The 20,610-nt window shown below is 42.2% G+C and overlaps 4 protein-coding genes across 7 annotated transcripts in view; 1 reads left to right on the forward strand and 3 right to left on the reverse strand.

Moving 5' to 3' along the window:
• Nucleotides 1–9: 9 nt before the first annotated feature.
• On the reverse strand, nucleotides 10–6,751 carry LOC108627251 (uncharacterized). The gene is made up of 5 exons (XM_018028420.2): nucleotides 6,671–6,751; nucleotides 4,014–4,180; nucleotides 3,754–3,917; nucleotides 2,344–2,512; nucleotides 10–2,007 (listed from the first exon to the last, which is right to left on the reverse strand). Exons 1-5 carry the CDS (start codon nucleotides 6,683–6,685, stop codon nucleotides 1,818–1,820), a joined length of 705 nt encoding a protein of 234 aa, XP_017883909.1. The 5' UTR covers nucleotides 6,686–6,751; the 3' UTR covers nucleotides 10–1,817.
• Nucleotides 6,752–6,814: 63 nt separating this feature from the next.
• On the forward strand, nucleotides 6,815–12,595 carry mad2 (mitotic arrest deficient 2). Its single transcript, XM_018028421.2, has 4 exons — nucleotides 6,815–6,903; nucleotides 11,474–11,753; nucleotides 11,857–12,219; nucleotides 12,300–12,595. Exons 2-4 carry the CDS (start codon nucleotides 11,681–11,683, stop codon nucleotides 12,497–12,499), a joined length of 636 nt encoding a protein of 211 aa, XP_017883910.1. The 5' UTR covers nucleotides 6,815–6,903; nucleotides 11,474–11,680; the 3' UTR covers nucleotides 12,500–12,595.
• Nopp140 (nucleolar and coiled-body phosphoprotein 1) lies at nucleotides 7,188–11,438 on the reverse strand. 3 transcript variants are annotated; one of them, XM_018028419.2, is made up of 4 exons: nucleotides 11,192–11,434; nucleotides 9,230–10,906; nucleotides 9,070–9,156; nucleotides 7,188–8,278 (listed from the first exon to the last, which is right to left on the reverse strand). In XM_018028419.2, the coding sequence occupies exons 1-4, from the start codon at nucleotides 11,291–11,293 to the stop codon at nucleotides 8,123–8,125; spliced, it is 2,022 nt and encodes a 673-aa protein (XP_017883908.1). In that variant the 5' UTR covers nucleotides 11,294–11,434; the 3' UTR covers nucleotides 7,188–8,122. The 3 variants fall into 3 exon arrangements, with proteins under 3 accessions (XP_017883908.1, XP_026671262.1, XP_017883907.1); XM_018028418.2 differs by lacking the exon at nucleotides 9,070–9,156 and adding an exon at nucleotides 8,354–8,884 and having other exon boundaries at nucleotides 8,187–8,278; nucleotides 11,192–11,438; XM_026815461.1 differs by lacking the exon at nucleotides 9,070–9,156 and having other exon boundaries at nucleotides 8,186–8,884; nucleotides 11,192–11,438.
• Nucleotides 12,596–12,886: 291 nt separating the features above from the next.
• Nucleotides 12,887–20,610, reverse strand: part of vn (membrane-bound neuregulin protein vein) — a 198,100-nt gene continuing 190,376 nt past the window's right edge. The window contains exons 7-9 of one of the 2 annotated variants that reach the window (XM_026815404.1): nucleotides 20,072–20,352; nucleotides 17,516–17,729; nucleotides 12,887–16,632 (exon numbers count right to left, since the gene is read on the reverse strand). The gene's annotated coding sequence lies outside the window, so the exon portion shown is untranslated. Of the gene's footprint in view, nucleotides 16,633–17,515; nucleotides 17,730–20,071; nucleotides 20,394–20,610 lie in introns of both variants that reach the window. The other variant, XM_026815403.1, reaches the window with a different exon arrangement.

Below are 20,610 nucleotides of genomic sequence, written 5' to 3' on the forward strand. Positions count from 1 at the left end.
GAATACAAATCGTGGTCTAATAATAAATTATAAATATGTATATACTTGCATATTACAACTATAGATACAAAAGATGACATGTGGTATGAAAAAATCGTTCGTTGCACATGTATTAATAACATTCTGGCGTTTCTCTGTTTATCACTTTCCATGTATGTACGGCACTGGCACAGAACGTAAACATGCGTAAATTCGTATTTCTATTCAATTTCTTCTCGCCTAAAGTCGATCCGCAAAATGTCAACGAGAATTTCTGTACATTTAATCAACGATTAACGATAAACTTTTATCAGAAAGTTAACAAGTTCAACATACGGAATCAGAACATCTTCAATTGTCAATATTAGTTAATTGCAAACACGAAGTTCGTCGAAATTTTGAAGCGACGCTTGTAAAAAATCAAGATAACGGAGGAGTATCAATGATGATTAATATGGCGCGGCATGAATGAACAACGCAACGGCACGAGTCATCTACTTTTGGGTGCTGCGGCGGATTCTCGTCTATGAAATAACCAACCGTAGTCAATCGAGGTGAAGGGTCCCGCAAAGCGGATAACGGTACATTATACTCATCGGAATTCATGGTACGGTCCATTCGTACTGCGACTGCACGTCCATCCTGTTTGCCGGTACAGTTCTGACGCGAGCTTCCAGAGTCCGGTTCTGAGAGGCATAACCGGGCCAGCGGCATTTATCACCTGCTGTTCAACCGACACGGGAATAAGGATCATCCTTGCAATGGGAATGATCCACATTCTAACACCATGCTTTTTATTGCCTACACAATACTGAGAGATATTCTCCTCAACGAACACGACCGATAATTATAAAACAGGAACGTTTGTTCGCTTCAACTAATTGGATGTTAAAAAGTTTCACGTCGACGCACAACGCAGGGGAAACGAGTTTCAAAAGGAGGAACGAGACGGAATCGGTTGGATAATGACGCAGGGTGTCGGACAACGCATTAAGGATGTCTCCGGCTGGTTAGGACACGGTCGAGTAAAATGATATAACTTTATGATACCTTTCTGAGGATCTCTCGCCGATATTTCTCGCGGAGCACTGTTGCACACGAGCAGTCTCATACACCTGCTCGAAACCGGCTCGCGGGCAGGTCTAGTGAACTCGATCGGATTCCGAGACCGGATTCCGCGAAACGACCGCCACTGCTCCGATTTGTTTTTTCACGTTGAGATAACTTCTTCATTCTTATTTTCTTTCTTTTTTATCAAAGAAACGAGGACGAACAAGCCGCGCCACTGTTCAACCGTGAAGCACGTCTAATTGTCAATGTTTTTTTCAATCAAATTACTTGTCATAAAGACAGTTTACGGATCAACGAATTCCACGACTGTACGATTACCGATATTGATGATCCACGGTAAATGAGTCTTTATCTCGATGCCTAAATTCGTAAATTGTCTACGCGCTAACCCGGAATCACCAGGGATACCGCGAGAAGTTTGTATCTTCAGTTCTTCAGCTAAAAAGCTGTTCCTCGTGGAAATCGACGTCCTGGACAAACTAGGGAAGCTGATCGGTCCACGGTAAAAGTTACCTTCCCCGTTTGGCATGGACGAAAGCGTTTGCAGGGCGAAATCGTTCATATTCGAGATTTCTTCCGAGAAATCAATTTTCTAGCTACTTCGTTACTGGTTCGAGCGTTCCATCCTCCGTCAAAGAGGTTACTAGGTCCCTCGGCGAGGTTGTTCGATCACCTTCCATCGATCCATTCGTCGCGTTCACCGCGAGACTCTCGAACTGCGTCATCCGGTGCGCGCTCGATGCCCGTCTCACGGGTTCGACGAACGTTTAAAAGCTTGGAACGGCTGGGGCTTCCGACGCGATGCTCGCCGAATTTCTCGGCTTGCACACACAACCGCTCTCGACCAGAACGTAATCTTGACCGGTCAGAGTCACCGGCCCGAGCGGAATCACCAGGAATAGGTACGGCACGTACGTCTGCGTGCATTCGCCATGGACCACGTCGCACTCTTTTGATCTGAAACATCGCGATAAAATTCTTATGTCAAAAGACACCAGAATGCGATCAACATTCCCGGAATGAAAACTGTTGCCCTTAATACATTAGGTATGACTCGATAATCGTGCGAGTAAGTACTAGCCCGAAAACGCTTGAGAAGTAGACTTCGCTTCGGACCAGCTCAGCCCACTGTTCCACATTCGACTCACCATCGGAATTTCAATTGGAATCACGTCGTTTGTATCTGATCGCAGATCACGATCCGACGTACTAAGAAAATAATCGCACATACCGATCATGCTTCGTCTCTCGATACATTGGGTTGGACGAAGGTCAAGGAAATTTCATACTCACTCGCAAACTTCGAAGACAACCTGCTGGAGGAGGTCGGGAAATTTCTGTACAATCGTCACAGGCTGGCCGCTGGTTAAACTGACTCCGTACATAGGCGCTGTGGTGTTGTACCTCGTTTTACATAATCTGGCTGGAGAGCCGCATGTCTCCTTCGGGGAAAATGCTCTGCCTGGAAATGGAGCGCACGTAAAGATAATTTCTTGATATCCAGCTTAGAAGTTTTTCTAGTAAGACAAGTTTCGTTGACCTAGAAATTGCTCGGCTTCTCTGCGAAACCTGAACATTTATAAAGCACGGTTACACTGAGGACAATTATTAAAAACGAGGTTCTAAATGGAAAAGAATTTGGGAATGAGTTTAGTAACGATTAACGAGGTAACCCGTTCACGGGATTGGCGCCCTTTCTTTGGAATTCAGTCGGCTCGTGTGTTCGAATCGACGAGTGGGTCGCCGGTGTCCCGTTATGAACAGAACGAGCGATAACTGTATTGGCCGGATAACACGGTGCCTTATTACCGTCCTCCTGTGCCAGCGAGCCATTATCCGCATTAAAGGTCCGAGAATCGATGCTGAAGAGGCAAAGGTTAATGCATTTTTTCGCCTCCGCAAATAATAATCGTAGTTTTACGATCGGCGAATTTCAAAAGGAATTCACCTGGCACAGCGGGTTCAAAAGGAATTCACCTCGCACATACTCCGTTCAAACCGGGTTTTCGTGTCATAAGGACAGCTGCATAATTCAAGGCTGCGAACTGCCGTATAATCGCGTGGGTAACCGGCCGTTCCGATTTTCGTGCATTTTTCATCCTGCCTTTGATGGTCAATACGCCGGCTTTGTAAGCATGTAAGCCTGCTTCACGAGTATCCGGTAAACTAAAAGCGTTTATCCTTAGAACAAGCGCACGCGGTTCTTATCGAGGAACAACGGTATCGTAAAGTGTACACGCGGTAGTAAATCCAAAGATAATATAAAAGCGAATTTAACTGCTAATTTCACCCAGAAAACCATAATGCACACGAAAAAAATATTTGCATATTGTGTGCTATGGATAATTAGATAAGATAAATACAAAGCAAATACAAGCGCGGGTTTCTAATAATTTGATAAATTAATTCTTGGCTTGTGCAGTGAATAATTATATAAGAAACGAGATGGATAAATAAATTCAGAGCACATGGATTATATCTGCCCGCATTTATTCTTGATTCAAATAATCGGCCCAACTACTGTTGAGCTTCGAACAAGAGGGACAAGTTCGTCTTCCGCATGTTTTTAACCGAGCCATATCTTCAGCTCGTTCATAATCTGTTAAGCTATTTTTCTACCAGATAGGATATCTTGTCTTAGAACCCGATAGTAAATATTTCAAGGCTGTCTGTATTCAGTTTTGGAAAAATGATTGAACTCACCGTTTCGCGACGATTCTGCTCTGATTGAGTAATCACCGTGCACACTTTTATAATTGTGCAGAAGCGCTTGCCTCGTCAATTCGGGATCGACGGTTCGAGGTTGATGCGATCTCGCTGTCCGACTGCCCGCCCACAGGTTCTTGTAACTCCTCGATATCGCGGCTCTGCGATGCAACAGTAGTTAGTTTTAATAACGGTATCGCGCGTAAACCAGGCATCTCTCAAAATTCTACCGGAGATCCATATAAGAGATCACTTACTGGGGATACTGCATGTTGTTTGGACCTACACAATCGGCGGGATCTGTGAGCGCATCTCCCCACACGTATTTCAAGCCCAACCCGTTCCCCTCGCATTTTTTCGCCCCGTACACGCACACGTGGGTGCACGTCGAGATAACGAGGATCAGACCGAGGTACCTGGACATCTGAAACCGGACACAGGAAAGCTTTGAGAATGACACACTTCTACAATACTTAATTGATTTGAAAGCATTTTAATTATAGAACTAGGCTGATGGAAATTATCACATAATAACAATGTTCATCTGGAACGAAAGCGTGGAATCAGGTAGATCGTTTCACGCATCGAGACTTGAGTATTAATGAAAGAACTAATTACGCCAACGGGGAACGACTCATGAATAAAACAGTCGGAATCAGCGCTGGATTCGAATTACCGGGATCGGGACCAGTACGATAAAACGCGTCGTCACCACGACGAAAGCAGACGGGAGCAAGCATGGAACTCGAGTTCGCATGAGGTCAAGAGCAAAAGTAAACGACACTGGAGTGTGTGACACGTCGTGTAAAAATTCGAACCGAATTTGCTTTAACCGGAAGAATTACATCGTTTCCATGCTTTTTCATTATCGACGCGTATGATCGCGCAACTGCACCACCTTTTGTGCTCTCTCTATAATTTCGCGGACATTTAACGATTCCGCGGTCTGTCATTACCGTGTTTTCTTCTGGCGGTCGACTTCCTCTGAACAGCCGAAGAAACGAGCGAGCTAATGTTTTTCCCTTTCAGACCTCACGGACGATGAAAATCGTTCGAATGCGAGAGAGTGGCGCGCAATTAGGAATAATAATTAACCAACGTGAGCAATTGAATCTCCGAATACGATTTGAGGTTTCTAGGTTGCCAGATCCATATAACTTCCGCGACACGAGTGAAAGCAACTCGATACGTACATATCTAATGTTCAATGCTCAATTCCGAATGCCTCGCGGACCTCGTCCTTGATTCTTCCTGTTAACTAATTTTAAGTGAAGGAACATCGATCGTTTTGAAAATTCTGATTTGACGTTTACCAATGTAATAAATTGCTCATGGGAAAAGGAAAGGAAGAAAATTATTAATGGTCGAGTACTCAAGGCTGGTCATTGGCCGTGACTGGTATTGCGAACCTATCTCTTCAGGAAACGCTGCTCACCTTTAACACGTTTCCCTTCCCGCAGGAAACGTTTCTCAAAATGAAAAACGTCTTCTGCTTATTTAAACTGCGTTAGAAGTAACTGAGTGGTAATCGGATGTTCAGTCCTTTCAGCTTTTCGTACGCGAGTCACGCTGCATCAGCGCGAATACGTTTTCGAAGGAAAGACGTTACATACGCGTGTATAATTGCCCCGTAATATCGATCGTGCAATAGAGACATTGGGATAGATACGTGCGAGATAATGTGCTCGCGTTTCTCGTGGATTATATAACGGCGATCCTGCGAGAAAGAGGGAGACCGGCTGCCTACACGTGAGAATTACCTGAACTTGGGAGATCGGGCTCGCATATTCACAGTAATTCAAGATCAGCGAGAACAATTATCCGTGCCGCGACCTTTCACATCGTTAGCAGACTTTTTCTGTAGATAGAACGCTGTTAATACGATAACATGTAGGATGAATAATTAACAGGGTATCCCGACCGTGGAAATAGCCGGCCGGATTAAAACGAAGCTCTTTTTTAACTCGAAGCTGCGAAGCGGTTCTCGAGAAGGTTTGAACAATTAGATCTACCGCGAGAATCGGAGGTAGGATCGACGAGAAAAGGTTTAGGAAAAACTGTGCTTCTGGTAGCCGGGAGCAGATTCCTTGTGGACCATGAATGCGTCATGCGGTTGATTCTAACGGTAAAGGTGAATCGTCCAAAACGTTCTTTCCTCTCGCGCCAGTTTCCTCCTTATTGTACATGCGTTTACTCATCCTTGCTCTTTTCGTTAACGGTACAGTCATTTCGGCGCTTCGCTTCATGAATAAATTATTATAACTGTCAGGGAGATTATTATACGTATTCGAAATTCCTCCTACGGAGATTTTCATTGTCAAGGACTGATCTTATTGCCCTAAATGCGAATGCTCGATTTCTTACTAGAAAATGTTAAGATGTAATGTGTATCATTCTTTCTATTGATTAAGAGGTATACTAAACGGAATGGAAAGGATTGATACAACTAAGGATAAAGATCAGGTCGCAGTTTCGTTTAAAGCTTTGTGTAGAATCTCGCCAACCTGTAGTAATTCAATTGCGATAATCACTTTTGAAATGAATCTTTGTTTTCCCGCACATGTCCAGAATATTTTACGAAGTCAATCTTCATTGATTCAAAAAAGTTACCGGCATCCTTTCTGTAGTGATGCACGTGTAATCGGAGGATTCAGAATTTTATGATTATTCAGATGTCTTTGAATTAGAATTTTATGTACAGGAATTCGAATTAAGGACAAAGTCGCGGGACTTGAATTTGAATGTCAATCTTGCGAACCTGCGGTGCATTTAATTTATTTAAAAATTTCTAGTTTAGATTGAAGACCAGGTTTGAATTAAACATCAAGGAGCATCAAAAGATAATGAATGCGACTTTTAACGAAAGTAAAAATTAAATTTTTGCAATTTCTGTCTGTTGCAGAATATCACTCACCGTGAGGAAGACCATTTTTTGACACAATGTGTTTTAAAATCCTTTCTTCGATCAGGTTTGGCAATACGATCGATTACATGAACCGATCGAAACGTTCAAGCGTAAAATAGGGAACAGAATTAAAATGAGGGCACACAGGTTCCTTAAACACTGTTCATGTCACCGCACCGGATGTCGTGGGGTCGAACACCTCCGTCCTCACAGGTGGATGTCCAGAGGTTGACTGTAGAATCGTAAGTAACCGCTCTCTGTGCTCCGGTAGTGCCGGGGAGAAAGAGGGGATGAGAGGAGTAATATCGGCCCCTATTCTACCTCGAAACCTTTTTTCTCTTATTGGAGAAAAAGGATAAAGAATAAATGAAAGAGGGTAACCAGGAACGCCCCTCTTTCTTCCCCGCATTTTAGACGCGTACTTTGAATTGTTAACCGCGTTTCTTCGTTTCTTTTATTTGTATTAAAATATGCTATGTTAATTTTAAAACAAAATTTGAGGATGTAAGGGCTGAGATAGTGACAATTATTAGCAGTACGTTCACTTTATAAATGTTGTATTATAATATACAAAGTGCACATATTTTTAAATTAACAATGAAAAGTATGACTGATGTTGTATGTCCGATGGTACTTTTGAAATTCATTGAGGGACGCGATAGCGACCCGAAGGTAAGATTGAGTCTGAAGGTGACTGCCGTCCGATACCGCGTCCTTTATGTACACGTAAATTCGAATTCGAATTTTTCTTTTACTTATTCTTTATTCAACTGTTTTACCTAGTTACAAAAATTCATTCTTTGAAACAAGTTCTCAGTTTGTTCATTTGCGTTTTATATTTCAAAACTATCAGTTGTCAAGTGTATGCGTCTTCAAGGTCTTAATGCTACTTGTAAAAAAGCAATGTCGAAACTACTTTCTGTTTAAAAGCTGGCACTACATTACGTCCGAAATGTATCTTATCGATTTCACTGACAAACAGGAATGGGGATTACTCAAATGTTCTTCATCTGAGCTCTGATGACAACAGATGCGAGTGATGCCTTTCGAATTTCCTATTAATTCTAGGAACGATAAATTTACATTAAAGTTACATATTGCAATAAACATTAATCAATATATAATACAGTAACATTAGTATCGAAGTAGCTCTCGCAATCTATTCTTGTATTAAAATAGTAGTGGATATATTTTCAATGGATACGTTCAAGATGACAGTCTTAGCGATATCAATCAAACAAAACTACGTGGGAACAATTTGACATGGTTCCAAACAAACTTTTGATCATGTAACGAAGGAGTTATATATTTATATTTCCACGTAATTTCGTAATATTCAAAGATAAAAAATGTCGTAACTTTAAGAATACTAAGAAAGTATTTAAGAGAAAAGAAAACTTCTCGCGTAACTTATACGTACACTGACATTGAAACATATCTACCATATTCTACAAAATACACTCAGTCCTCGAATTTAATAGAATTGACGCTAATATCTATTTGACCTCCACGGTAGCTACCGCGTTTCTTCTTTGTCTTTTCGTGACGAAATGATTTTCCCCTTGTGAATTTAAGGTCCTTATTTGCTTTCTCTCCCCACGAGCCACGAGCACCTCTCTGTTGGAAAAAAATTGTATTTTTACTTACCATACTAACATTTACCAGGGTAATACTCGACTACTTCGAACTAACCAACCCATTATACATAAATTATTTCTATCATCAATCATCAAACGTTATCTTCTTATTTTGTTGTGGTGCATTATCGAATGACCTCTTTTTGTCGAAACCACCCCTCCCGCCTCTGAAGCCACCGCGACCACCCCTGTCACCGTCACCCCACGATCTTCTAAATCCATCAGGTCTACCACCTTCGTTATCACCTCCCTTATCATACCCACCCCACGATTTCCTGTTATCAAAACCCCCTCTTCCGCGACCACCCCTAAAACCACCTCTGCCTCCTCTATCACCGTCTCCTCCGCGACCACCCCTGAAACCACCTCGTCCACCTCTATCATCGTCTCCGCCGCGACCACCCCTGAAACCACCTCGTCCACCTCTATCGTCGTCTCCTCCACGACCACCCCTGAAACCACCTCTTCCTCCCCTATCGCCACGACCGCCTCTGAAACCACCGCCGCGACCGAAACCATTTCTACCTCCACCGAAACCGCCCCTTCCCCCATGTTTCTTAAAACCACCCTCTTCCTGATCGTCTTCCTAAAACAGAAGGGAAACACAGGTCAGTCGCCGTTTTCTGTAAGGGTGAATACATGTCTTTTTGCTCATTTTCATTCTTTCAACAAAACATTATTAAATCGGGTTGGTGAATGCAGGGAAACATGACTTCAAGTTTTACAAAACGGCGAGCGACCTGCGCTTTCCGGATGTTTCCAAGCATTTACCTTCGCCTCAAATGAATTGTTTGCCAATCTCGGATCCAAGTCAAACTCATCGTCCTTTACACGACGAAACGGTGAATTTTTTGGTCGCTAAACACAGAGTGTTTTATGAATAAAAAGCATCTTCTACATTTTAAATAAACATGTAGAACATGATGATTACCTTGTCTTCGTTTAAACTGTTGCTCGCCTTCACAAAGTTGTTGTAATTATCTTTCTGTGCTTTCATGGGCAGTTTTTCCGTATCTTCATCTTCCTGTTCTATCTCTACATGTTTCCTCTTCTCACCTTTCGCTGGCGTTTTTTGAACGGGTGCCACTTTCGGTTGTTCTTCATCAGACTCACTTTCTTCTGAGTCTGAATCTGCCTTAGCTATTGCTTTTGGGGTAGTTTTGACTACAGGTGCAGCTTTTGTCTTCCCATCTTCCGATGAGTCTGTTTCAGAATCTTCGCTTGAAGACTCTTTCTTAACAGTACCTTTGCCTACTGGCGTAGGGACTGCTGATTTAACTGGTTTCTCATCTTCAGATTCATCTGAATCATCAGAACTAGATTTTGCCTTCTTAACTGCAGGCTTCGATGGTACTGTCTTTGCGGCTGGTTTCTGCTCTTCTTCGGAATCGTCAGAATCTTCGCTGGAAGATTCTGCTTTTTTTGGTACTACAGTTTTAGCAGGTGTTACCAATTTAGCAGGAGCAGGTTTTTTCGCAGATGGTTCATCTTCTTCGCTACTGTCATCAGAAGAAGACGCTGTTCTTTTGGCAGGCACATTTTTTACAGCTGCTGGTGTTGGTGGGCGAACGGTTTTTTTCGCTGATGGCTCCTCTTCGCTGCTATCATCAGTTGATGAAGATTCTCCCTTTTTAACTGTAACTTTCTTTGTTGCTACCGGTGTTGGTGCAGGGGTAGAGGTCTTTTTAGCGGGTGTTTCATCGTCGCTACTGTCGTCATCAGAAGATGATTCTTCTTTCGTAACTGTGACTTTTGGTTTACCTTTGCCTTGTGTCTGAGGTTTCACAGCTTCCTTCTTTTGTTGAACAGACGTTTTCTTCTGTGGCACTTGTTTACTAGCTTGCTTTGGAGTTGCTGTGTTATCTGATGAATCATCAGAATCATCACTAGATGATTCCTGCTTTGTAGTATTTTTAGTAGCTGGTACAGTTGGTTTAACTTTAACTGCTGGTTGTGTAGGAGCTTCGTCCTCTGAAGAATCATCATCACTGGATGATTCCTCTTTCTTCGCAAGTGGTTTTACAGCAGATATTGGTTTATTTAATACAGGCTTGACTGGACTTTCTTCTTCACTACTGCTGTCTTCGCTTGAAGATTCTTTTTTACTAGATACACTCTTGGCTTGAGGTGTTGCTATTGATTTTGTTTTTGCAGTTACATTTGCCTTAGATACTTTTTCGCTGTCCGAGTCAGATTCATCCGAAGATTCTTGTGATTTAGATACCTGTTGTACTCTTGGTGTAGATACTGCTACTGGCGTCTCCTCCTCTTCGGAAGAACTCTCATCTGAACTTTCTTTTTTCTTTACGGGTGCTGCTTTAGAAGGTGTTTTAACAGTAGTTTTACTCTTTGCTACAACTTTCGGTGCAGGTTTTTCATCTTCACTTGAGCTATCCTCTGAAGAAGATTCTTGTTTATTATTCACTGAAGCATTAACTGCAGGCTTTCCATTTATCTGTGGTTTCTTAGGAGTTTCCTCTTCGCTCTCTGAACTTGAATCTGAACTACTATCTTTAACCTGGGCTTTTATGTGAATCTTTTTCGGTGAGGTTTTTTGAAAATATTGACATACTTCTTGTATTGTTGGTGCACCTTTGGGCAATGCAGGCTGCAAATAAAATACATAAAAGTGAATGAGTTTATCATTAGTAATCTACTTTGTAAGAATTTTGTTGAAAAAACAGTGTATTGATAATTACAATTAAAAGGAAATAGGAGAAAAAGATATGAGAATCAAAGTTTATATGAAACTGTATTTTTGAATTATAAAGTAACGAAAATATATTGCCCACGTGGTATGACCGAATGGCGGTACTTCTCAGACCGCATGGACAGCGGCATCTTAGAAATCGATTAATTGATGTATATACGCAAATACTTTTTATAACCTTACCGCTTTTGTCTTCTTTTGGAACACTTTCGCTAAGGATGCGTCCTTCTTTAATAAATAGTCGTAGACAAGGGCGGAGACGCTCAATTCTTCAGCGGATGCCATGATGGACGCGTGCAAAAGGCTTGAAAAATTACCCGCAATTGCGAGAACGGCAGTTTTACGTCTCCTGGCCTCGTGTTGTATGAGGCGCTACAATCGAGCATGAATCACATGCAACGAAGAAGCGTAAACTCGATTATATGGTAGTAATGCATAAATTGTGGAACACATTGTATGTTGTAGTTTACGAACGCATCACAATACAATACGTTTGTCCATCCCAATGGTTTGTCTTTCTTTGCTTCTTGATTCGTCAAATGTCGGTTGGCTTCGTATTGGAGCATTTTGAAAATAGTAAACCGACATTGTTCAGTGAGGAGTGGTGAGGAGTTGAGGTTTCGAATGGAAATATAATTTCGTTAACTTTCTCGGACTAATTATTTGAAAATTATGACAGAGACCCAGCAAAAAACCAAATCTATCACATTGAAAGGCTCTGCGGAGTTGGTTAAAGAATATCTTTGTAAGTCGATCGCATTTTCATTGAGTTTTCACAATGTATGTGCTGCACGGTTATGCCGGGTTGGTTAACTCGTTACTTTATGCATTGTTTACTCTCCTTACAGTATATGGAGTGAACAGTATTTTATATCAAAGAGGCATTTATCCGCCGGAAACGTTCCAACCGACCGAACATTTTGGTATGTTCATTTTGATGTCAACTGACGAGAAGATCAAAGCGTTTCTGGATGCTGTCCTTGGCCAGATTCAGGAATGGCTTATCCAAAGAAAAGTACGAAAAATCACACTTGTTATAACAAATGTGAACACCAAAGAAGTATTAGAAAAGTGGGATTTTGTAGTCAGTTATGAAGGCCAGGTCTCTAATGGGACCAATGATAGTACAAAGAATGAGCTTTCTGATGTAGGCAGAAAGGATGTGAAGTCTATACAGAAGGAGATTCGTGAAGTTATACGTCAAATCACAGGTAACACATTGCAATGGGAGATTTACATTCTTTAAACTGAAGAACATTATGATATTTAATTGAGTTTTTCTTTGTTTCAGGAACTGTAAGTTTCCTTCCACTGTTGGACTGTTTATGCTCGTTCGATGTCTTGACTTATACTGTACCTGATTGTAACATTCCAAATGAATGGGATGAGACACAACCTGTATTTATTGCCAATAGTCAAGAGGTACAGTTAAGATCATTTTCAACTTCTATCCATAAAATGGACACTATTGTCAGCTATAAGAACACTTGAGTTTACTTGATTCTTGGTTGAAATGTACATGTGAAACATGTGTTCATTTCAATTTTTGAGCAATACTTTATATTAAAGACTGCTACCAAAACTTTACTTTCTGAACACATCATTGTAGTGTCTAAGCGTTTTATATTGCCTCTAGGGATCTGATTAAATGTATTAATTATAATTATCATCTATAAAATTTTTATATGAATATATATTTTGACATAATTTTAGTGTTTGATCGGTTCATTTTATAGGAAGTCTTGGATTCCAGTCACTTTCTTCATATTCCTACCGTCTATCCTGCTTTGTCTTCCTTGCGCTAGTCTCCTCACCCTGCTTCTGCTTTCATCTTTAATTGACCCCATAGCTGGAACCGTGATTAAGGTAAGCAAAGAATTGTCAAGAATCTTGGCAGATTTTATTAAAACATAATTGACTATTACATATAACACAGGAATTATATTATTTTACTTGGCAAAGCATGAAAGATACGACTAGAATAAAATATTTTTCGTGTTGACATTCGTCATATACCAAATCGCAAGTAACATTGTTAGCATTACATAAATATTCTTAAGTGTACCGGTGCTCCAAATACATATCCCAGTTCTTTACGTTCCCTTTTTCATTCGATGTCGCAATTCTCTATTAAAAGAACGATACAGTAACGCACGATTCCTCGGAACAAAATTTGAAACTGTATGGAAACGCGGAACGAAAGTATAATTTCTGGGAGCACGTACACGTTGACTAGGTATTTTTCGTTAGGTGTAAGTAATTGCGGCGGATTCGGACCGTATCTCTTCTCTTTGTTTGATGCGCCACCAAACAAAATTCAATACAAATCTCATGCCTTACATAAACTATTTTATTTCGGCTTTTCTCTCACCACCTTCTCGATGTCGTATAATTAATATTTTGGTCGTAACATTCTCGTTCTCGGGCACCTATCGTACCCCGACCCCTTCGAATGAAATTCGAAGATCATTTTTTTTTTAGGAAACATCAACAGCGGCTTATGCTTCATTATTAATAAATTGCAGCGTTCATTTTCCCTTACGACAAATTTCGCTATTAACTCGTTAGTACTTCGTGCTGCTAGAGTTAGCATTACGATCCAATAGTGCACTTCGTTTCGCTATTAGACTATCGCGGAACGCAATCGTTCGCTGTCGCGTACAAAACGAATTCCGTTCGTTCGGCCCTCATCTTCGAAACCAACATTAATCGTTGAGAGGGCGGACGGCCACGTCCGTAATAATCTTTTACGTGCAAGCTCTCTTAGGTCTCGTCTAGACTAGATTTGCGGTTTCTCCGTCTGGTTACTTTTACACACTGCAAAAGCTGCTGGAAATACGTTGAAGTTTATAAACATTCTAATCTGTCTGATCCGCTGTGACTGTATTCGCGACGACTCTGTTAAGTGCACCGTTCTTAAATGAGTATGCGGATTATTACAATTTCGTATTCTCCGTTTCCGATTCGCCCTTAATGAAAGAAAATGTTGGTTCGTTTTCTTCGTCACGAAGATTAGGCGTTGCACCGCGGATCAGAACGAAGTCGTATCTCTATATAACATTACGCGATAATTCTCTTGAGTATCGTAAAAACGCGTCTCCTATTAAAAACATTGAAAAATAAATAACGCGAAATAATATGGTACAATATTTTACAATAGCGCTTAGGGTTACTCGTGATAGGGCGATCCTCGCAGGTCGATGATCGATGTTCTATTGACTTCCTTAGAAAAAAAGAAACGAAACCGTTAGTAGATTGGTCGCATTTCCGTTCGAGGCGAATCCTTGACATAGGATAATCTCGTTACGGGGCTGACGTTAAATCGATGACGCTCTATCCATAATTAACTATCATCGTCATTCATACAATAATTGTTCGGAATCATTGTTCCGCGGACCTGTATTGTGCGCGTGATGTAAAATCGATGCAATCCTGCCCCTCAGCCTTCGTAAAAACGCTATGCGTGCAACGTTATGCACATCTCTCATTCTCATTTCCTTTTATACACTTCTATTTAAGTTTATCTTGGACTAATTGCTATATTATCGATTTACGATCGTTCTTTATGCGTAAAATATCATAAAATACATTCCTCTTTTGTTCGCTATGATCAGGCTCGTCATTCCACTCCGGTGTCGACTACGTCTTTTCTCTACCTTTTTAACTAGAGTCTCATAAAGAGAAACTAAGAGTTGGTGAATACTTGACTAATCGTCGTTTAACGAACGGCGTTAAGAGAATTTCAGAGGAACGCGCGAAATCGGCCGGAATGACGTGCCATCGATGATTCACGATGACTTTCATACAAATCGTTCGATAGGTACGAGCGACGAAATGAATTCGTAACGAAAAAGCACGGCGGCACTAGTAAGCTTGCACGGACATTATACGCTACCACGATTCTTCTTCTCTTCTCAAAAGTCTCTGGTATTAATATAGCTAATATGGCAAAGTGTGCTTCCTCTTCTCTCGCGGAAGAACACTGTCGGAACACAGTTCGCTCTTCTCGTTCGACAACTACCTATACGTATTCCTTTATAGCTCTAAAATGTAAAAAGTAAGCGTGCGTGTGTTGCCCGATCGATAGAAGCGCGACTGTTCTTCCATTTCAAGTTTTTAAGAGACATCAAGCAACGACGTAAGAAAATATTAATATAATTCATTTAATAATTTAACACAATCTTTCGCTAGAGATTGTTTCTGACAATGTTAAATTTTTCGTGTTACATTTTTCGATATATAGTAAGCACTTGGAAGTGTCTTAAAACTTATGAACAGGAATGTACGTTACTTGCGTCCTTTCGTTGTTTCCAATCGAGGCCAATATTACGACTCGGCGACAGTGCAGCGAGAACGCAATTTCTCGCGTGCCGTAACAATTCTTACGGCGATGCTTGCAGCCAGTTTCCCGTTAATTAAAGTGCCGCCTGATTTCTTCGCCCTTGGTGTAATAACGCAACCCCGGCTTTGGCGCTGGAAAACTAGAGTCGCGAACGACTCTCGTTCTCGATCAATTTTCACCGGTTGGGTCCTCGACCTCTGCTTTCCCCTCGAAGAGCAGGCGACACGATCTCTCTCGTGTTCGACGCTTCGATCAATCGGTACTCGACGCACACAACCACAGACACACACGCTGCTCGAAAGGGGAATACAGGCAATATGTACTTTGTACAAGAGCGTCCTGGACGCGTCTGAACGCACGCTTCGACGAACTCAGTCGCTCGAAAAACCGAGGAGCGTCTTTTCACGGCAACTTTGCTCCAGATTCGGAACACCTGGCCCTCCTTCCTGATCTCCGAGGCAGCCTGCCTCTTATCAAACAGCGTTCCCTTCGAATTCGACTCGGGATGAGTTAGAGTTTGAAATTGTTCAATTCCACGTAGCGTAGGTTTGGGTAATAGCTGTCTCTGCCTCTAAGACGTTTGGTCGCAGCGTAAAAAGACTCGCTGATCCCGGAAATCCTATTACAAGATCCGGGGAGTCTTAGTTTCTAACAAAACCATAAAAGGAAATCGTCACGTCCACGTGGTGTTCGAACAATCTGCACATGCTTGCGGATGACGTTTATCCCGCCTATTTTTCTCTCTGCTCTCCCTCTTCTGGCACCATGTTTTTCGTTGGTGCAAATCTCTCGAGTGATGAAACGTTCGAACAAAAAATCGAGTTTTGAGGAGGAAGGTTTGAAATTATGAAAGCAACGATGTTGCTGCGTAACGAGCCTCGAGAGGGAAAATCAATAAACGTATTTCGTAGTTGCTCCGAGCTCTGTTTTAATTTTCAATACCCGCAAATGATCGACGAGTGGAATAACGATCTCGTGGGAAGAAATTAAAGTTGTTGTACACGCCGAGAGGAAAAAACGTATCCATGTAAATACAGTTTTCACTCGTGGGACTTAAATTCGATTTGTCCGCGATATTTTAGCCGTACGTGTCGAATGTTGGACATTTTCAATCGGAAGTCGCGCGAGGGGAAGCGAGAGAAAAAAAGACGTGAAAAATTTCTCATCGTTGTCGAATTCAACGAGCGACCCTTTTTCTTGTTTCGTACGGTGTTCCCATTCGATGGCGTCCCGTTGTTCTCCGGGCTTGCTTTTAGACGACATCGAACCATTCGACGATACTCTGCAACCAAGAAGAATTGATTAAAAAAGTAGATCCACTTGAACGGGTAGTATGTATTCGGGTCGCGAGTCGAGGGAACCTCGATATTCCATGCTGACAATTTAAAGGGCGGACAATGCAAACTCTTGGCTCAAAGAAATTAAGCTCCAAGCCAAATTAGCGGTTTCGCGTTGATCCTCCCGACTGTTTCTACACCGGGTCAATCAAATATTCAACAGTTAAAACGGAAACTACGAGGTACACTCCGGTGTTGATTCATTTATCCTACCAGGTGCTCCGGCAATTTCTCATTTCGAACGAAACAGAAGGCGTAGCTCCTCTGTTTTACCCGGAACTTTCTTCTCTTCCGCGGTGTTGCTTCCACGCGGTTGTTACTCTCTCCCTGACCTTTCCCCTTTGTGTCACGGATGAAGCATCGTTCAGAAGGATCCTTCGCAAACCCTCTTCCGTTCTTTCGTCTACCCTACCCTACCCTACCCTACTTGCTACCCTTATTTTGTTCTCGCGCGCAGACCACCTTTACCTCGACCCCTCGCTGAATATTCGCCAGAACGAAACGATCTCTGTCGCCGTTGACTTTCTCTTTTCACCTTCCGTTCTGACGAACGAGCAGCTTAAGGTGTTTAATAGAATCAAGCCAGTCAATGATAGTTTACCTTGTCTCCGTTTTAACGAGTATACCGAATGAGAATTTTGTTCGTTATACTGATTATATATACGGATTATACTTCGCATTGAAGCTCAATACGAATTATTCGAAGAAGGAAATCAAAAGTGTATTCATTTATTCCACCCGCGGTACCGTACGAATGTCAAACAAATTTTTCACACATATTGGATAAAAGGAAATATACATTATTTGAGGTATTAAAATTAGCCTCACCTGGTCCATTACGATCATTGAGAGAACTCGACTCCGCAATGTATCTGTCGTAGCTAGCTTCCGTGTATCGAAGTAGTTTCCGGCTTATTTGTGAAAGTATGCTCCTCGGTGCGAATCCGAACGGATTAATTGTCGAACTGTCGACGGTCCAGGATCCGGGATGCGCGTGGTGGATGACGTTGGTCGGTGAATTGCTTCATCTCCTGGGGCTCTCCTGTGGCAGCAAGTGGCCGTTGAGAATTATTCGCGGGCCCCACGAAAAAGCATCGGTACTGATTCCTCCCCTTCCGGACTTTCCAGCCTAATTAGTCCGGCTTTCTATTAAGTTTATCTGGGGTGATCAGGGTCGCCAAGTTCCCCCGGGGAGAGAACTCTGCTCGCACTTGTAGGAAGGAAAGTTCGGACGGGAAGATAACTCTGGACTAAGTAGCAAATGATTAAGGCGGAACGCCGTGGATCGTACGCTTCCACCGATCCACGGTTGCCGCTAAGTAATAATTAGATTTCTCGGAATGGCAACTGTTAAAGACTTTAACCTCGAGCTTATTCGATTCTCATTTTCGGATATATTTTATAATAGTAAAGCAGAATTCAGTGGGAATTGTATATTGCATTAATAACTGAATCTACGATCATCGAATAAAATGAACCGATGGTTTTATACGCAAAAAGTAAAATACTCGAGTTGCGAAGGTTTAATTCGGATTAGATTTCGATGGAGTGAATATAGTAGCAGAATCGCGTTAGCAGTCGTTACGGACAAGCGGAATCGGTAATAGATGTGGCCGACAAATCTGTTTTTGCCGGTTGGAGTGGGCCGATAATGGTCTTTGCTTCTAATTAGCACGGGCCATTAGGTTTATCTATGAACGTTGAAGTCGTTGAGTTTCGTTCTTGCTATTGGGTAGTCTGGTTCGCTGGCAACGAAACGATTTCACGGTTTACCAATAGTGTTCTCGCAATTATCGGGCTTCGCATTCGCGTATTAATACACGATTACCACTCGGTGGCGATTAAAAAATAATTGTCACCCGCATGGACGCACCGGGCAAATGAAAATGGGAAAATTTAATTTTTGTCCTGCTCGTGTCAAAGGTAATTTGTCCCCGTAATTGACTCAGGGTCATCAAAGAATGAACGAGTGAATACGCGCCTCTTTCTACCGTTCGATAAAATTTTCCGAGCGAACTTGGAATATGCTGCCATTCTGGCTCGTACATAACGAACATAATTTTGATCGTTGTTAATACCATGGAGCGTTATTCTTCCACGTTATTGGGTAGAAGTTCCGAGCTGAGGACTAACGAGCTTCCTCCGAGCACAGTTTCCCTAACACGCGATAGTCAGCACTTGTACCGTCTTCAGATTCGTAACTCGGAAGTGTCCTTATAGTTGGTCGGAGCCATCGGCTTTGAAACCGTGCTAAGTTAGCCGGGTTACCACACGTTGAATAGTTTGCCAAGTCCATTATGGCGGTGTTAAGGGCGCGTATCTTGCACACGTTGCAATACCACCGTGTAACGTGTATAAATCATAGTAGGTCCCTTCGATACGCAAAATGCTTAGCTTCGACTACGCTCATTCTCGATTACGCTTATGATGAATTTGTTTACTCTTCATTTTTTTTTATCACGAACCGAGCGTTTCAGACTTCGTTAGATTTTTAACAAATTAAATTATTCCGTTTGAGAGAGCAAGCAAAAGGAAACGTAAACATTCCGCGAGCTCATTTCCAGACGCGGCGAATTTAGCAGCGATTTCTTTGGACGATTGCTGCGACTCTCTTTTTCTCCCTCTTTCTTTCGCGTATGGAATCTGCGTTTCGGGACTTGACCTCCTCGTTCTTTCGCCCAGAGAGCTTTTCTCCTTCGGTGCAAAGGTTGCCGCGAGTTAGCAAAGAGTTCCAGCGCGGATATCGCGGAGTTCATATCCCAGGGCACTCTTTCCGCTGTGCTCCTATATTCCTTTTCTCCTTTTTCACCTGACGTTCCTTCTCGCAAAACAACCATTCCTTCGTAATCCCACGGCACGCCGCGTCGCCCTATCTAAGGACTCCAGAGAGAGGTGCACTAGATATTACGTCGGCTTCCGCGTTTACTAATCTATGAATTACTTCCACAGAAGAGCGTGCTAACGTTATCGAACAGGAAAAAAGTTCTCCTTTTATCGAATACTCGTTTTCGTTAATCATTTTTCATCAAAGGTACGAATCATGCGAGCGCGAACGACGAGAGAAATAAAATAGAATACTTCTGTATCGGGGCACGAATTCGACGTAATTCTTTTTCTGCAGAACACAGCTCGAAGTTGCAATTTTTTCCCGTTATTCGTGTACTGACTTTTATGAATAGAGTTCTGCAACTATTCACCGTTATTAATGTTTCTTGCGGTACTTTTGATGCAAATTCAAAGATTTGAAAGAAGAACGAAGTTATAAAAATTTGTGTCGGTTTTCACCAGACGCTCGACTCGATTTTTTAGAAAGTTTCAGAGCTACGTCAGTATCAGTACACGACACGTAATTGACGGTAAATATTGCTGAATTGACAAACTTACCTCTGAGAATTGACGGCGTGGCCAGGTGCTCGTTGCGGCCTGGAAACGAGGCAACTGGGAATAGATGTAGGAAGTAGGAAACGAAGCGGGAAACTGGAAAACGTTCTTGTCCTGTGAAAGATGAAATAGGAAGGCGGGGGTATGGTTTGCCGTCGCGAACGTTCGGCCGGGTCAGGGTATGGAAATATCGCGGGTAAAAGTGGAGAGCCCGTGGAGAGCGGAGAAGACGAGGACGCGTATGTAGGAACCTGAACGGGTATCGGGAGGGGATGTGGGTGAGGCTACAACAAAACAAAACACGATGAATGTCCCGATGTGCAAGCTGCAAGCACAACAATGTCACGAAGATGGATGGTTAGTCTTTGTCGCGTAGCGCTGCCACGAATTACCTGGATAGATGGGCTTCGATAACGTGTTTTCCGATAAATTTGCCGCGGCTACGTTTAATATTCCGCTTCCGCGACGGTTTTCCGCTCGCTTTATGACACGAGTCTATCCAGGTCATTCTTCTGGCGTTTCCATTAAAAAATTAACAACGT

The sequence above is a fragment of the Ceratina calcarata genome, unplaced genomic scaffold (genome assembly GCF_001652005.2).
Source record: "Ceratina calcarata isolate Rehan_Ccalc_2016 unplaced genomic scaffold, ASM165200v1 scaffold449.2, whole genome shotgun sequence".
NCBI classification, from domain to species: Eukaryota; Metazoa; Arthropoda; class Insecta; order Hymenoptera; family Apidae; genus Ceratina; species Ceratina calcarata.

Excerpts from the sequence above, each read along its gene's own strand:
- LOC108627251 (XM_018028420.2), bottom strand. Across the intron at positions 2,513-3,753 it reads AGCAGAATCGTCGCGAAACG|GCAGAGCATTTTCCCCGAAG; the intron begins GTGAGTTCAATC and ends CTCCATTTCCAG. Across the intron at positions 2,008-2,343 it reads GTTGTCTTCGAAGTTTGCGA|ATCAAAAGAGTGCGACGTGG; the intron begins GTGAGTATGAAA and ends GCGATGTTTCAG.
- mad2 (XM_018028421.2), top strand. The coding sequence starts at position 11,681 with ATGACAGAGACCCAGCAAAAAACCAAATCTATCACATTGAAAGGCTCT. Across the intron at positions 11,754-11,856 it reads GTTGGTTAAAGAATATCTTT|TATATGGAGTGAACAGTATT; the intron begins GTAAGTCGATCG and ends CTCTCCTTACAG. Across the intron at positions 12,220-12,299 it reads AGTTATACGTCAAATCACAG|GAACTGTAAGTTTCCTTCCA; the intron begins GTAACACATTGC and ends TCTTTGTTTCAG.
- Nopp140 (XM_026815461.1), bottom strand. The coding sequence starts at position 11,293 with ATGGCATCCGCTGAAGAATTGAGCGTCTCCGCCCTTGTCTACGACTAT. Across the intron at positions 10,907-11,191 it reads TCCAAAAGAAGACAAAAGCG|CCTGCATTGCCCAAAGGTGC; the intron begins GTAAGGTTATAA and ends TTTTATTTGCAG. Across the intron at positions 8,885-9,229 it reads ACAGTTTAAACGAAGACAAG|GAAGACGATCAGGAAGAGGG; the intron begins GTAATCATCATG and ends CTTCTGTTTTAG.